The 13,842-nt window shown below is 41.8% G+C and overlaps 1 protein-coding gene and 1 long non-coding RNA gene across 5 annotated transcripts in view; both read right to left on the bottom strand.

Moving 5' to 3' along the window:
- Positions 1-13,842, bottom strand: part of slc6a9 (solute carrier family 6 member 9) — a 49,921-nt gene that overhangs the window by 10,507 nt on the left and 25,572 nt on the right. For all 4 annotated transcript variants that reach the window (XM_008334721.2, XM_025066164.1, XM_025066165.1 and 1 more), the window contains 6 exons: positions 7,562-7,718; positions 4,128-4,259; positions 3,675-3,951; positions 1,955-2,087; positions 1,742-1,876; positions 1,550-1,653 (listed from right to left, as the gene is read on the bottom strand). In XM_008334721.2, the coding sequence (XP_008332943.1) occupies positions 1,550-1,653; positions 1,742-1,876; positions 1,955-2,087; positions 3,675-3,951; positions 4,128-4,259; positions 7,562-7,718 (938 nt within the window). The remainder of the gene's footprint in view (positions 1-1,549; positions 1,654-1,741; positions 1,877-1,954; positions 2,088-3,674; positions 3,952-4,127; positions 4,260-7,561; positions 7,719-13,842) is intronic.
- On the bottom strand, positions 2,987-3,666 carry LOC112488707 (uncharacterized). Its single transcript, XR_003053072.1, has 2 exons — positions 3,414-3,666; positions 2,987-3,341 (listed from the first exon to the last, which is right to left on the bottom strand). It is a non-coding gene; the product is annotated as an uncharacterized LOC112488707 (long non-coding RNA).

Below are 13,842 nucleotides of genomic sequence, written 5' to 3'. Positions count from 1 at the left end.
CTTGGACCTGATCAGTTCACATACACACTACACTACATTTAAACAGTTCCACTTGTCTACTGTCCCTAGATGTGAGGGGAAAAGAAGTTGTTTCTAAAAAAAAAGCCCTTGTTTGTTTTCCTCTTTAACATTTCTAGTTAAACTGATCACAGGGAATTGTCTTAGCTGAATTCAACGTCAGTGCCCTTCTCTCACCTCCTCACACCCCCCAGTCCCTGAGGATCTGTGCACATGCACCTGGCAGTCTTTCAGGAGCTTCTCCACGGACTACAGAGTGGCAGCCGCTGAGCTGATTAGTGCTGTCAGACAGCTGTCCACACTGATAGCACAAACCTCAAGCTTCTGGCAGACGAGCAAATTATATCTTCAATCCCTCAAACCAGCGACCCCTCCAACATCCACATTCTGTCAGCCTGATGTGTGGAGGAGCTCAGGAGAGTAAATGACAACGTTTCCTCTCCTTATCTCCTTGGCTCTGCCCTTTACACAATCTTAACCTTCTCCCTGACTTTTCTTCTGTTCTCTCAGTATTAAACCAGCCTCTTAACACACATCTGGAAAAAAAAAACACTTATCTCACAACTTCCCAGTATGGAACCATATCTCACCTCATCCCACATTTTCTCTCATCTCCTTTCAGACCTGCAGCCTTGAAGAGGCTTCCTATCTATTTTCGTCCCTTCCTGTCACCTTTGCCATCGCTCTTTTAACCTTCTCTCATTGGAAAAATTCACCGCTAGAAAACTCCAGGCCCTTTGTCTTTGTAAAAGATGAAACAAACTAAGTCAGCGTCAAATGATGCTTTCGCTAACAGTTCGACAGGAAAGCCTCCTGGTATGGTTTTACAGTATTACAGTGGTGTTCAATTTATTTATTGGTCCAGAGAGTTGACTTCTATAGTTTGGCTTTGCTCTGCACCAGGCGTGGGCAAACTTTTTGACTCACGGGCCACAACTGTTCTAAAATCTACCGGGGCGCCGGGTGAGGAGCAGATAGATGGAGCATTTGTGTGAACTAAGATAAATGACACTTCTTCTCTGTGTCTGACCAACAGTAGTCCAATTTCCAGTATTTAGGATTTTCTTCGCCATCTAGTGGGGAAACTTGGGTATTGCATGGAAAAGACAGAAGTATAATGATAATATAAATAAATTATATATTTTGGAAAAGTTTGGCAGGAATAAAAAGCTAAACGGCCCTCATCCGGCCCCCGGGCCTTAGTTTGCCCATACCTGCTCCAGACCTACAGTAAATATAGCACTGTAAAAATGTATTAAACATAATTCATTCTTCTTTTTCAATGTCAAATGCAGGCATTCCTTTGTGAATTCATGTCCATTTTTGTAAACAAATATTCTTAGCTCTTAAACCCAACAGACACCGACAGAGAAAACAATTCTATACAGAGCATTCTACCGCATTTCTGCACCTAAAAATCAACTATTCTTAAACTTTTAAAACATAATAGGAATTTATACTTGTTTATAAACCCTGTGACCAGACCTGCTGGATGTGTTTAATGACTCAAATTGAGTACTTTATAACCCACCTGAAGCAGTTGTTGTGGAACTTGTTGTAGGAAGCCATAGTAATGAGCCCACCCCAGGCACAGCCCAGAGAGTAAAAGATCTGTGAGGCAGCGTCTCCCCACACCTGCAGGACCAACACCGGTGACGTTAAGACAAAGATGCAGAGAAAAATATTTCAGCCACGTCACCTTCTGCCTTGTACGTGACAGTACCTTTGCATCCAGAACTTTGTGCCACTGTGGAGTCAGATAGTACTTGATGCCGTTGATGGCACCGTCTAGTGTGATGCCACGGATGAACAGGATGGTCAGGACCAAATAAGGGAATGTGGCCGTGAAGTACACCACCTGCAGAGGAGAGGAGTCTATGTCAGACATGGCAACGAGTGCGTGAACGTACGAGTGAATAAGTGTGTGAGAGCTGACCTTTCCGGATGACTTGACTCCCCTGATGAGACAGAGGAAAACAACCAACCAGGCCACGGCCAAGCAGCCCAGGATGGGAAGACGGACCTCCCCAAAGTTTCCAATATCATCAGAGATGTCCAGTACGTAATGTCTGTGACACAGAGAGGGAAAGGAAGAAAATAATCAGGGGTTAAACAAATGCGAAAAAACACACAGAAAAGATCAAGTCAAATATGTGAAATTAAACAAATTAAATATGTAAACAAATTAAAGTAACAGGTTTAAGGTTTCCCCTCCTTGAATCGCAACCTTAACGTGGTGGAGGGGTTTGAGTATCCGAATGAACCTAGGAGCTATGTTGTCGGGGGCTTAATGCCCCTGGTAGGGTCTCCCAAGGCAAACAGGTCCTAGGCGACCGGATCAGACAAATAGCGATTCAAACACCCCCCTTGATGAAGAAAATAATTAAATCAAAGAGTCGCCCGGATTGACCTCACCGGGGCCCCACCCTGGAGCCAGGCCCGGGGTTGGGGCTTGCAAACGAGCGCCTGGTGGCCGGGTCTTTGCTCGCGGGACCCGGCCGGGCTCAGCCCGAACAAGCGACGTGAGCCCGCTTTCCAGTGGGCCCACCGCCCGCAGGAAGGCCCACAAGGGGCCGGTGCCTTGTGATTTGGGTGGCGGTTGTGGGCGGAGACCCCAACGGCCCAATCCCTGGACAACCACTCTGGCTATGGGGACATGGAATGTCACCTCGCTGGGGGGAAAAGAGCCTGAGCTTGTGCAACTTTAGCACTTTCCTTTTTTTTTTTTTGCCTTTTTCTTTTATTAATTTCAAATACTTGGTTAACTAAATGGACCACAGCAACACAAACAGCTGCATCTGCTCTACTCTTCACCTCTTCACCATCAGAACACTTCAGCCAGTGTTATATTTTTGCTGAATGCACCTTTCTCTCAGGGAGGCCCAGTTTTCCATGACTTAAGATGTGATACGGGGGAACCTCCTGGTCATGGATGCACATTGCTCAACATCTGTTACGCATTCACTCAAGTCTAGATCAAATATTTGCATGCCTTCTGCAAACACAGGCCATGTTTGACATCATCTTATCTAACGGGTCAGCTCTGACCTGGGTTTCATCTGCAACAGCCACAAGAAAACCACAAGTCCAAACAAGTCAGTTACATCAGCGGGAAAGTCTGGAAACTGTACTATCACATGAATGATGCCTATATATGCTAAAAATCAACCCCCCCCAGGTTCAATCAATTTAAAGGCTGTTTTTGACAATTACAATTCATCATTTTATTTGCGTATTGTAAAAAACTTTTTAATTAGATTAGATTAATTAAGAACGTTTTCTTGCAGCATTTTGCCCTCCAATATGTAAACTACAAAAGGAAACTTTGGTCTATGATACTGAATGTAATGACATTTGTAAAAATTTTTAAAAATATTTTTAAAGTTTTTATTCACTATGCTGCATTGGTCTATGATACTGAATATAATGACATTTGTAATTTTTAAAAAAAATATTTTTAAAGTTTTTATTCACTAAACACTTGCCCTTTCCTGAAAAACTATTCCTGATATATTTTTTTTTTAAACATAAAAATGAGAACAAACCGTGCCAGATAAAAATGATAAAAACAAATGCAGTTCAATAAAAAGATCTGGTGTTTTATATTGAACTGCATCTGTTGTAAATGTGGTGCGTTCTTTGGGACCAGGACTTACTTCCAGTACTCTTCACTGGGGCTGGTCCTCTTGGTGCGGTTCACCACCTCCGACACCCCAGACATCAGGCTACTGGTGCTGTTCGCCAGGCTGTTGTTGAGGTAGTGCCCGCTGCTCACCACGCCGCTGCAGTCCGGCGTGTTCCAGGGGTTGTTGCAATAGGTCCAAGGCAACAGGTTGGTCATGGACATGAAGAAGTAGTAGAAGGCCAGACAGATGACCACGTTGTAGTAGATGCCAATGTAGGTGGACACCACCATCATGCCATAACCAACACCTAAGAAGGAAGAGGGAAACAAACAACGATGATGGACGTTACTTGAAATGTTTCGGCCAATGTTGATGGTATTGTGGAATATTTGGCTACACCACAGGAGGGTGCCAAACATGTCAGCCACAATTTAAGACTTACTAAACAAAAACAATATTAAGTTCTGTAACAAGCCAAGCTACCTTTGAACATAGGGCTAATCTTCCAGACTCCCAAACATCCCTGGCTGGCAAACTGACCAAAGGACAGCTCCAGGAAGAAGAGAGGAATCCCACAGAAGACCAACATGATGAAGTAGGGAAACATGAAGGCACCTGGAAGAACAAAACAAACAGGAGTCAAACTCTGCTGCACATGAACAACAATATGCAAGCACCTGGTGAAGAAAAAAAAAAAACACGAAAGAAATTATACTGTCAGGCCAAATTTGCATAATTTCAGTGTTTGGTGGAAAATGTTCCTGTCAGTCTTCGTGGAAACGTGAGCCTGGCAGACATGTGCAGTGACATCTTCCTCCCACCCCTGTCTTGTCTGACAAAGATAATAATTACAACTGAATGAGCACAGAGACCAGTAATATGGAAGCAAAGTGAGCCGGAGGAAATCTACAGATGTTACTTCAGACACGGCACAAATATTACCCCGAAGGTGAAAAACAAGGATAAAGTTCAGCCACATCTTTACCATGGATTAAGAATAAACCTGCATCAGTTAAATGCCGTCTTTTTGCCAAAGGATGTGAATAAACAAAAAGCTGCAATGAGTAATAAAAACCACAATCCCAGATCAACTCCCTAGACAAACTCTGGAGTCCTAAATATCTCCTCCACATCAGGACAGAAAAGCCAAATCTAAAGATTACAACCATCCATCATCAATCCATTTCCATCCACTTATCCGTTACCAGGTCGCGGGGGGAAGCAGTCACTATGACTGCCAACCAAATCACCCTGCACCGTACCAACCCCCCTGAACCTTCCTGTGGGTGGTGAGTCCACTGGAAGGAACCAACCGCACTAACCAGGATTAGATTTTGCCCAGGAGGTGAACCCTGGGGTTCCACACCAATGACAAGACATTGCCGCTGGGCCAAAGCGCCACACAATTACAACCAGGAAAAATCCATCTCAAAATATCTGTAATTGTTTTCACAGCAGAGGACCCTCAAATGCAGTACATTGTTAAATATATTTAATAAATTATTGTCACACTTCCCTTTATTTCAGCAAATGCCTTAACCAAATGCTGACATCTTGGTGGACAAGCTAAACGGTTTTGGTTCAAACATCTTGGTCGACAAGCTAAACGGTTTTGGTTCAACCAACGCACCACAAAACTAAAGTTCGGCTAAACAAATAACTTCTTTGATTATTGACTGTAGCACAGCTCCATATCTGTTAATGCCTCTGTGGCTGCATAGAGATAATGTTCAATAAATGTGGAAAAGGGCATTAAGTAAATAACAATAAACAACACATTCCTAAAAATCATGAGAATTCTGTGCATGTTTTTTAACAACATTTAACATTTAAAATGTAAAACATGGGTTTTTGCACATCATCCTCTGATATAATTATTTGTTGATTTAATATAACTACTGTCTGTAACAACTATTTATCTTGTATTCATTTGATTCAGTAACACTTCTTTAAATGCATACCATAATCAATACCACCTAAACAACTCTTTCATGTTCACTCCCATCCCCTAGTGAGATTCATTATAAAAAATACATTGACTGGCTGTCATAATAAATGGATTGTTGTGTGAAAACTGTATTTTATAGACAACTTAATTAATAGAGGTCATTAAGTCTGTAGAGGAAAGCATATAAGTACCTTAAAAACCTAATTAGAGGCATAAACCTTAAAAACATAGCAGAAAAAAAAGAGAGTTATTGTAATGGATGACAGTTGCTGCACCTGAACGCGGATGTCCAGCAAAAGTCTGACTTATTGACTGAGATGGCCATGTCCTGTTAAAGCTTTGGGGGGAGTCACCGGGGATCACGTGTCACCCAGACCCTTTGTAGGATGCAGTTGACTTGAGGACAGAAAGCCTCTAAAACAGACTGACAGCAGCCGAGCGTGAACTCTCTTTTCATCCTGTTCTTTGGCCTTGAATGCAAAGTGAAGGCAACACTTCAGCGGAAAGACAACAGCGAGAACTGACTCCGCTTCGGGTTTCTACACGTTCTAAGAGAATTTTCAGGGCATAAAAACAAAAACCAAAACCAAAAATGCTCTTGGGCGAAGTCAAAATAAAGGGGCGTCTCTGTGACGCATGCTGTGACGCAGCTGCTAATACAGCTCTAATACAGTGGTTGTCCCCAAGAAATAACGTTTTGGCCACATTTTTATTAAAACGTCAAGGTAACGGAACGTTTATGGCCACAAAACACTAGGAGACTAAGGCTAAGGAGTCAAAGGGTACTAGTAATACTGTACTTTAAAAAAGGGGGTTCCCAAACCTTTCCGAGGTTAGACCCCGTTATTAGCATTAGCTTCTAGCCGGGGGCCCTCGTTATATTTGTTAAGCATAGGAAAAATATTACCAAACACGTTTTCAGCACTGTATTTACCCATTGAATTATAAACCTTTGAACAAAGTGTTGTGGTTTGCTCATTCGGTCCATTTACTGTAAAAAAATAATAAAATAACTTTGCGCTAACTAACCAAATGCCATCTTCCGAAGCGGAACAGCTCGTAAACAACCGCCAGGTGTAGACAATTTAGGAGATATGCTAGTTTCTACCTATCACAGGGAATGCGTTCAGGTACCATCGGAAACTTGAGAATTTCACGATAACGCGTTGTACAATTCAGAACAAACGGGTTTTAAAACATTTTATATATATATATATATATATTTATCTGTCCTCCAATTTTCTGAGAACCATCTAGCGCCCACTGGCACCCACTTTGAAAACCACTGCTTCAACAAAAAGATGTTATTTTCATGCCAATTCCTTTAATATGAGATAAAAGATATTGCGTTAGAAATGAGAAAAAAAAACTCTAGACCTAAAGGCTCTCATATCTATGGAAGTCAAAATACTGTAGCATTAATTTAATATTCCCTGTAACCATTTGAAATTGGATTTCTGATCCCATTTCTTATATTAATTTACAGCATTCAAGGGTTTCCTAAAATTTTACGGCGTCTTTATTTATTACCTCATCCCTGAACAGTCTGTGTCTGAGTCCACCCTTGCTATAAGTTACCTCACTACTCCACAAGAGGGCAAATTTCCACCGTCATGAGTTGCTTAAATTATATCTATAGTGTCGTTATCAATAATGTTGATAACACACCGACATTACAGACGTTTTTCCTTCTAAATTAGATTCACTATTTTTACAAAGAGCTTTAGGTAAATGGATTTACTGAGAGATAACTGAAAAGAAATTTAAACAAACGGATAAATAAACTTGATTATTGATAAATAAAATTGATTTCAGTGAGTTGCAGGATTTTTTTTGCTCAAAATAATAATAAATAACTAGTCTATCTCTCTTTCTGAGGCCAGTTTCTGTTCCTTTTTTTAGTCTTTAGATGTCACAGTTTATCACCTGTAACACTCTTAAACTCTGTGCTCTGTGTGGACCTACGTACCGCCTCCATTTCTGTAACAGAGGTAGGGAAACCTCCAGACGTTGCCCAGACCCACGGCGTAGCCCACACTGGTGAGGACAAACTCAATCTGGTTTCCCCAATTTCCTCTCCGGGAGTTTTCATCGCTCTTCACTGGTTCGCCTGGAACCGCTCCATTCTACAGCAAAGACACAAAGAAGGGGAGGGAAGGAGAGGGTGACTTTAGTGTGTGTCTGAGATATCAAGGAGGTCAAGTCACTGCACCGGGAGAGTAGAGACATCGTTGCTTTTCCACCCCAGGCCGTGATGTTAGACTTTGATCTCGTGAGCTGTCGTGTTTTTATCGAGTGCGTTTTAATAAAGGGGAATAAAACAACAATTCACCTCGACAGAAAACATGTGGAGCTGAATTATTCATGTGGCCTTGGTCTGGCTCACATAGTCCATGAGAAATACTCACTGCACTGCCCCACAGTCTAAGCATAAGGTGGAAACACTGGAGCAGATGCAGTGGAAAGTGAAATCTATGCCTTAAGAGAAGCCCATGAGCGTTGGCTCCCGTCGTCCTGATTCGTAACTTTTCCTCTTTCCTCTTCCCTCCATCACTCCATCTGCTGGCATCAGATGGTCTCTCTCTCTCTCTCTCACTTTCTCTTTCATGACCTCCTATAAATCTCTGCTTTTGAATACATATGAAATTATGCTTAAACTTGTTCATTTACTTTTGTGTATTGTTATATCTACGTCATTTTGTTTTTTTCAGTATTTTATATAACCTTCATATTTTCCCTGAAATAAATATGTATCATCAGAAAATGATGATTGTTCAACACAGAATTTTGAGTTAAATCAGTTCTTTGTGATTTGCTCAGAGATTATTGAAGTTATTTTCCAAAATATCCATTCAGACAAGTTAATTAAAAAAAACAAGTTTTGTACTTTGACAATATCCTTTATAACATTTCCTCTCAGAACTCTGCAGTTGGTCCTCCAGTCCGGCCGTGCCCTTGTGTTATGGGGTAAAAACACAGAGCGTCTCTGCAGCATTGTTGACCGCGGCTGCAGCTGTGACCGAATAGGAGAACAACAAACACGAGTGTGTTCTGCAAAAAAAAAAAAAGAAAGAAAGAAAGAAAGAAAAAAAAAAAGAACAGCCCACAGCCACAGCAGTGTCTGAGCACAAACCCCCCAGCAGGGCCCGCCATCGCGGCAGGTGGAATCCACGCTAATAGTTGACTTTGGAAAGCGATAGAAGTTTTGGCGAGCAGACAGTGTACAGCTGTGTGTGTTCTCCATGTTAGTACTTGGACAGCCTGTACTTCTGACTTATCAGTAATCAGGTGTTGGTCACACACACACAGAGGCAGGACAAAGGTAAAGCTCAGTGTTTTACAGTAAACGTCAGCTAGTTTCCTCTGCATTTAACAGTCAGCCTCATGAAATACCTTTGAATTTATATTTAAAAAAACTGCCAAAAGTATTGTCAAGTTTTTATTGTTGTTATGGTTAAAGAACATTCAAGGATGTGGAGAATCAAACTGAGACCTCAGACATGTGCAAAGGTGAGAAAAAAACCCACCTAGTACTTGTTGATCTACTTCTTTACCAGTGAGTTTTAAATTATGTGAATGTTCTGAGCAGAGCAGGGGCTGAGAACTTCATCGGTAATGACCAGGATGGACAGGTTAAAACCTGAGAAGTTGGTTGTTCTGAAAGTAAATGTTGAACAAACTAAAATAATTAAAGTCAAAGATGGAGCCGCCAGTCAAGAGAAATTGATAGATAATTAAGGATTTGGTCTGGGAGGACATGAAGATGTAACAGCAGCCTTGCAGGTGATATGTCGACGTTGATCAGGTCTATGTTCTTTCTCTCTATCTCTCCACCTTTCCTCGATCTTATCGTGGACCAGTGTTGACTACCATGAACCCTCAGGTCTTTCACTTGTTTCTTCATATCCCTTAAAGCCTCTGTCACATGCTTCTCTGGGACCATCTGGACTTTACATAAGACCTCCCCACCTCCTCACCCCCTCACCTCCTCCAACATCTTCTTTGTTACTTTGCTCTCTTTTTTGAGGTCTCTTTCAGGCGAGAGCACTGACTGAGCTCAAACATGTGTCTCTTTGCTGCTGACGCCTCTACATCTGATCATTCACAGTAATATTATGACCACTATGTGGCGCTTTAATGCTTAATTGCTAATTCTGAGAGCAGGATTCTACTTGCTATTCATAATGTAATGTAATAAATAAAGTAAATGTGTATATTTTCATATAAGAATGTAATAAATAAAGTAAATGTTTATATTTTCATATAAATATTTTTTATTGCAAATTTCTGCTTACTTTGGTAGAATTCCAGTATATAAAACACAGGGTAAAATGTGTTTTATATACTGGAATTCTACCAAAGTCAGACTCTGTCCACTCATGTGTCTCTGGAGGACCTCATGATGACAGGATCACAAAAAGTGATAATTACTCTATAGAACAGTCTGTATTTTCCTGATTGGTCTGTAAGTGTCTCCTATCTTTTGGACCAGCTGCTACTTCCTCCACAAACACCACAAAGTGCTCTTGTCAGCAGCAGCAGCAACAGCAGAGTTAAATCAATGACTAATCATAAACTCAAAAAGCCTTCAACAAAACACACAAACAAGTCATCAACTCTTTTCTTTGCTCAGTCAGTCCTAAAAAAGGAAGTGAGTGAAAATATTGATTTTTCTTTACAACATCAAGTGTCCAAAAAGATCTGTCCTCAAATGTGTCGCTTTGGCAAGGTCTGCAGTGGACAATAAGGCAGGGCAAAATGGGTGAAGTCGGTGTGAAGACAGAATTCACAGTACTTCGAAAACTACAGCTGCACTTTCTGTCTGCTCTGATGGAGACGCTAGCTGACAACAGGCGAACAACCGGCTGTGCTTTGAGTCAAAGCTGTGACACAGGGCAAATCTCAAACATTTATTCAGATGGGAGCAAATTTAAACATGTAAAATACCTGGAACTCGACGGCGTCTTTTTATATTGAGTGTTGAACTAAAGTTGTTGACTACCATGGTAACATCTAACATCTAACTGTGTAATCAAGAGCAAAGATGTGGCCTCCAGGCTGCGCTAGATGAAGTTCACTGTCAAATCACAGCTTTAACAGGTTTCTGTGTTGAGAAGAAGAGAATCAGAGATTTTTAGTTTGACTTTAAGAGAACAGAATGTTTCCTGTTGACTTTTGCTCATCTACCTTTCTCACAAACCCAAACACACACACACACACTTGACAGTCGGCAGCATACACAGTTCAAAAGACCTCTCCTGACAGCTGCATCCATGTCTGTAATTGATACTGTCTTCACTGGAGTGAAGCAAGAACTTCTCACTTTCATACAGTCAATGTTGACTCACAAATGAAAACAAACAAACACACACACACACACACGAGTACAGACACAAGTACAAGGTAGAGATCCGTCAACTTTTGGACGTTTCAATATTTTGCCTGGTGCTGGTTACATTTATTTTATTTATTCTATGGACTGGACTTGTTCATCTTTTGAGCCGAAGGAAATGCATGATGATGATGAGAGTACAGGCACGAGTACAAGGTAGAGATCCGCATCACTGCGCTGTTCAGTTCCTTTACCTGTGTTAGACACTAACATGCCGTAGCTGCTGTTGGAAGTCTACGCTCAGATGCTAATTCCAACTACAATGAAATGGAACAATCAAACACACTGCAAAACAGGAGTGGTCAACTAGCGCCAACTTGAGGTGTAAACATGTTTTCCCACTTTCCTGTGAAAACAAAGGAAATGCCATGCAGGACATTCACCCCAGGAAATAATCCTGCCTCACAGTGTTATTCACAGTGGCGTAATTCACGTAATCTCCCTCACTCCACCTACACAGAGTTTAGTAAACATGTCCGTCTGCGGCGCGTCAATCCCCTGGGCTATTATGGCACATAAAGCCAACCGGATCCCCCCAAAAAACAGGCAACTCAAAGCTCCCTTTATGAGGAGGCTGCGAGGTGAGAGTAATGGGCCTAAAGACAGAGGACAGCGTGGCTTCTCAACCTGTTAGCACGAGGGCTACATACCGAAAGGACTGAATAAATCCCTGTCCACGGCTGAATAATTGAAACTAATAGATGGGGGAGTGAGGGGGAGGAGATGCGGAGGGGATGAGGGGTGAGTTGACCCCTGTTGGAAGAAGTGTGGCATAGGATAAAGATAAAGATAAGACGAGGAAATTTGCAGGGTTTAAAGCAGGATTGATTGTCGTCCATAATGGTGGGGCGGGTCACCGAAAGGTTAAACTATTATGCCAGGCATCTTCAGGTCAAACTGTGATATTTCTTCCCTTTCACTGGAGCTCATGTGTACTAGTTCCACTACTGGCAGTTGGCAGATTACACCTCTGTTCAGTTAGGCGTGTGGAGGGTAGTGGCGTCCATATTTCAGGATGAAAATGCAGAGACAATATTTAACAAGGAACTAATAGAAAAGTGAGTAACGGCTGCGACCACTCAGTCGATAAGTAATTAACTCCAGCTATCGACCAGCAGACGTCATCTTCGCCTGTTGAACGGGTTTTCTCTGCCACTATTTGTCCACTGGTGAGAACAGCTTCAACTGCTGCAGATGAAATGTTTTCATGGTTTCACAGCCCTACAGTATATTTGATTTGATTCTTGAAACACATCAGGACTTAGCTGAGATTTCTTTTCTTCCACTTCCATCAACTACCCATGTGCTCTTGGCTCTGTCTAAGGCACAGGCCCATTTCAGCCTCTCTGCAGCAGCACGTCGTCCACATAAGTGTCTTGTCTTGGAGTGAGTGCAATCTGAGCGCAGTCACTGAAGAGGCGTCTGAGATTAGTTCTGACACCTGACCTGTAGTGAAATCCATTCAAGACACTTGAACAGTGACTCAGCATCAGGCTCATAATGTTTCAAAATACATGCCATTATTCTGTGAAAAAATAAAGGATATTTGGTGCAGCTGACATTTATGATAAACTACACTTTTAGCTTAAATTCACTGGGTTTTTGCCGTGAATCTGTCAATCATCAGGCAGGACAATCTGAGGACAGGTAAAACACAGCAGGTGGGTTTTATCTCCTCCTTACCTTGAAGTAATATTCCATGGTTGGGGAGGTGATGCCAAAGCAGCATCAGTTCTCAAAGATGTGTTCAGATAGTGTGGTAACCTACCGCCCCTCAACCTCCCTGATATTTAAAGCCCCAAAGTCCCTAAGAAGCCTGGAAATTTCCACTGGGGGAAGGGTAAAAAAGGTGGGGGTATCTGTATGAAGGTCTTTGTGAGCCATAAAGGTGCGGGGAGGGCAAGGCATGGGGGGTCTGCAGGGGAGAGTATAGTCGGGGTGAAAGGCATGGGGGAGGCCATATGATACGATGAATCAGAGACTCCAAAACTTTCCTGCTCTTACAGAGGCGTGCTGGAATTTTACAGGGATGCTGCTGCATCTCTGTCTTTATTTTCTACAGAAAAGACTGACCTGATTATATCTCTGGCTGTAACACTTCGCCTCAACACACAGAGGTTTATTTCAGGGAAAGATTTCCTCAGATTATCGGCAGATTTTCAAGCATCTCCACATGCAAACCCAATAATAAATGATACGTTCACTGATCCGTGTGATTCTGCGGCATCCATTGTAAAAGATAAGCTCCAGATCATATTCAGGAATGGACTGCTTTCAGATAAAAGACTTTGGATTTTATGAGCCAGAGAGGAAAAAAAAACATAGAGAGAGAAAGAGAGAGATGGTGGGAGACATGCTGAACTAGTGAGAGCTGTTTCAGAGAGAGGGAGGCAGACGGAGACAGCAGGAGACACTGGGCCAAGAGTGATGCCTGATGTGTTCAGGCAGGCAGGAAGGTGTGGGTCACAAACAGTAAGGAATGAAAGGACACAGACGTCAGTAGAGAGAACTCAAATATATATATAAATAAATAAATATATTTAAATATCTACCTGAAGAGTTTACAGTCCAGTCTTCTCTAACAGAACACACGGCAGAGGTTTTACTCAAAGGCTCCTGTCCTTGTCCTGACAGTTTCTCTTCCATTAATGAGTCTTTACATTCATTTCTACCATATTTAAAAAAAAAACCCAGATAAATAAGCAGGAAAAACAACAAACACTTCTAGCATTTCTGTCTCTTTTTTCTTATTTGTCAGTTTAAATAAAATTATATCTGTTCAAGTCACACTTTTTTTAAAGCTAGTTGCCAACAAAACAACGTAATGTTTCTGTCTTCTTCTAACTCTAACGCCACTT

Source organism: Cynoglossus semilaevis, chromosome 20, assembly GCF_000523025.1.
Source record: "Cynoglossus semilaevis isolate Cse_v1.0 chromosome 20, Cse_v1.0, whole genome shotgun sequence".
NCBI classification, from domain to species: Eukaryota; Metazoa; Chordata; class Actinopteri; order Pleuronectiformes; family Cynoglossidae; genus Cynoglossus; species Cynoglossus semilaevis.
The sequence above is the reverse complement of the archived record's forward strand: the minus strand, read 5'-3'. Positions and strand labels throughout refer to the sequence as shown.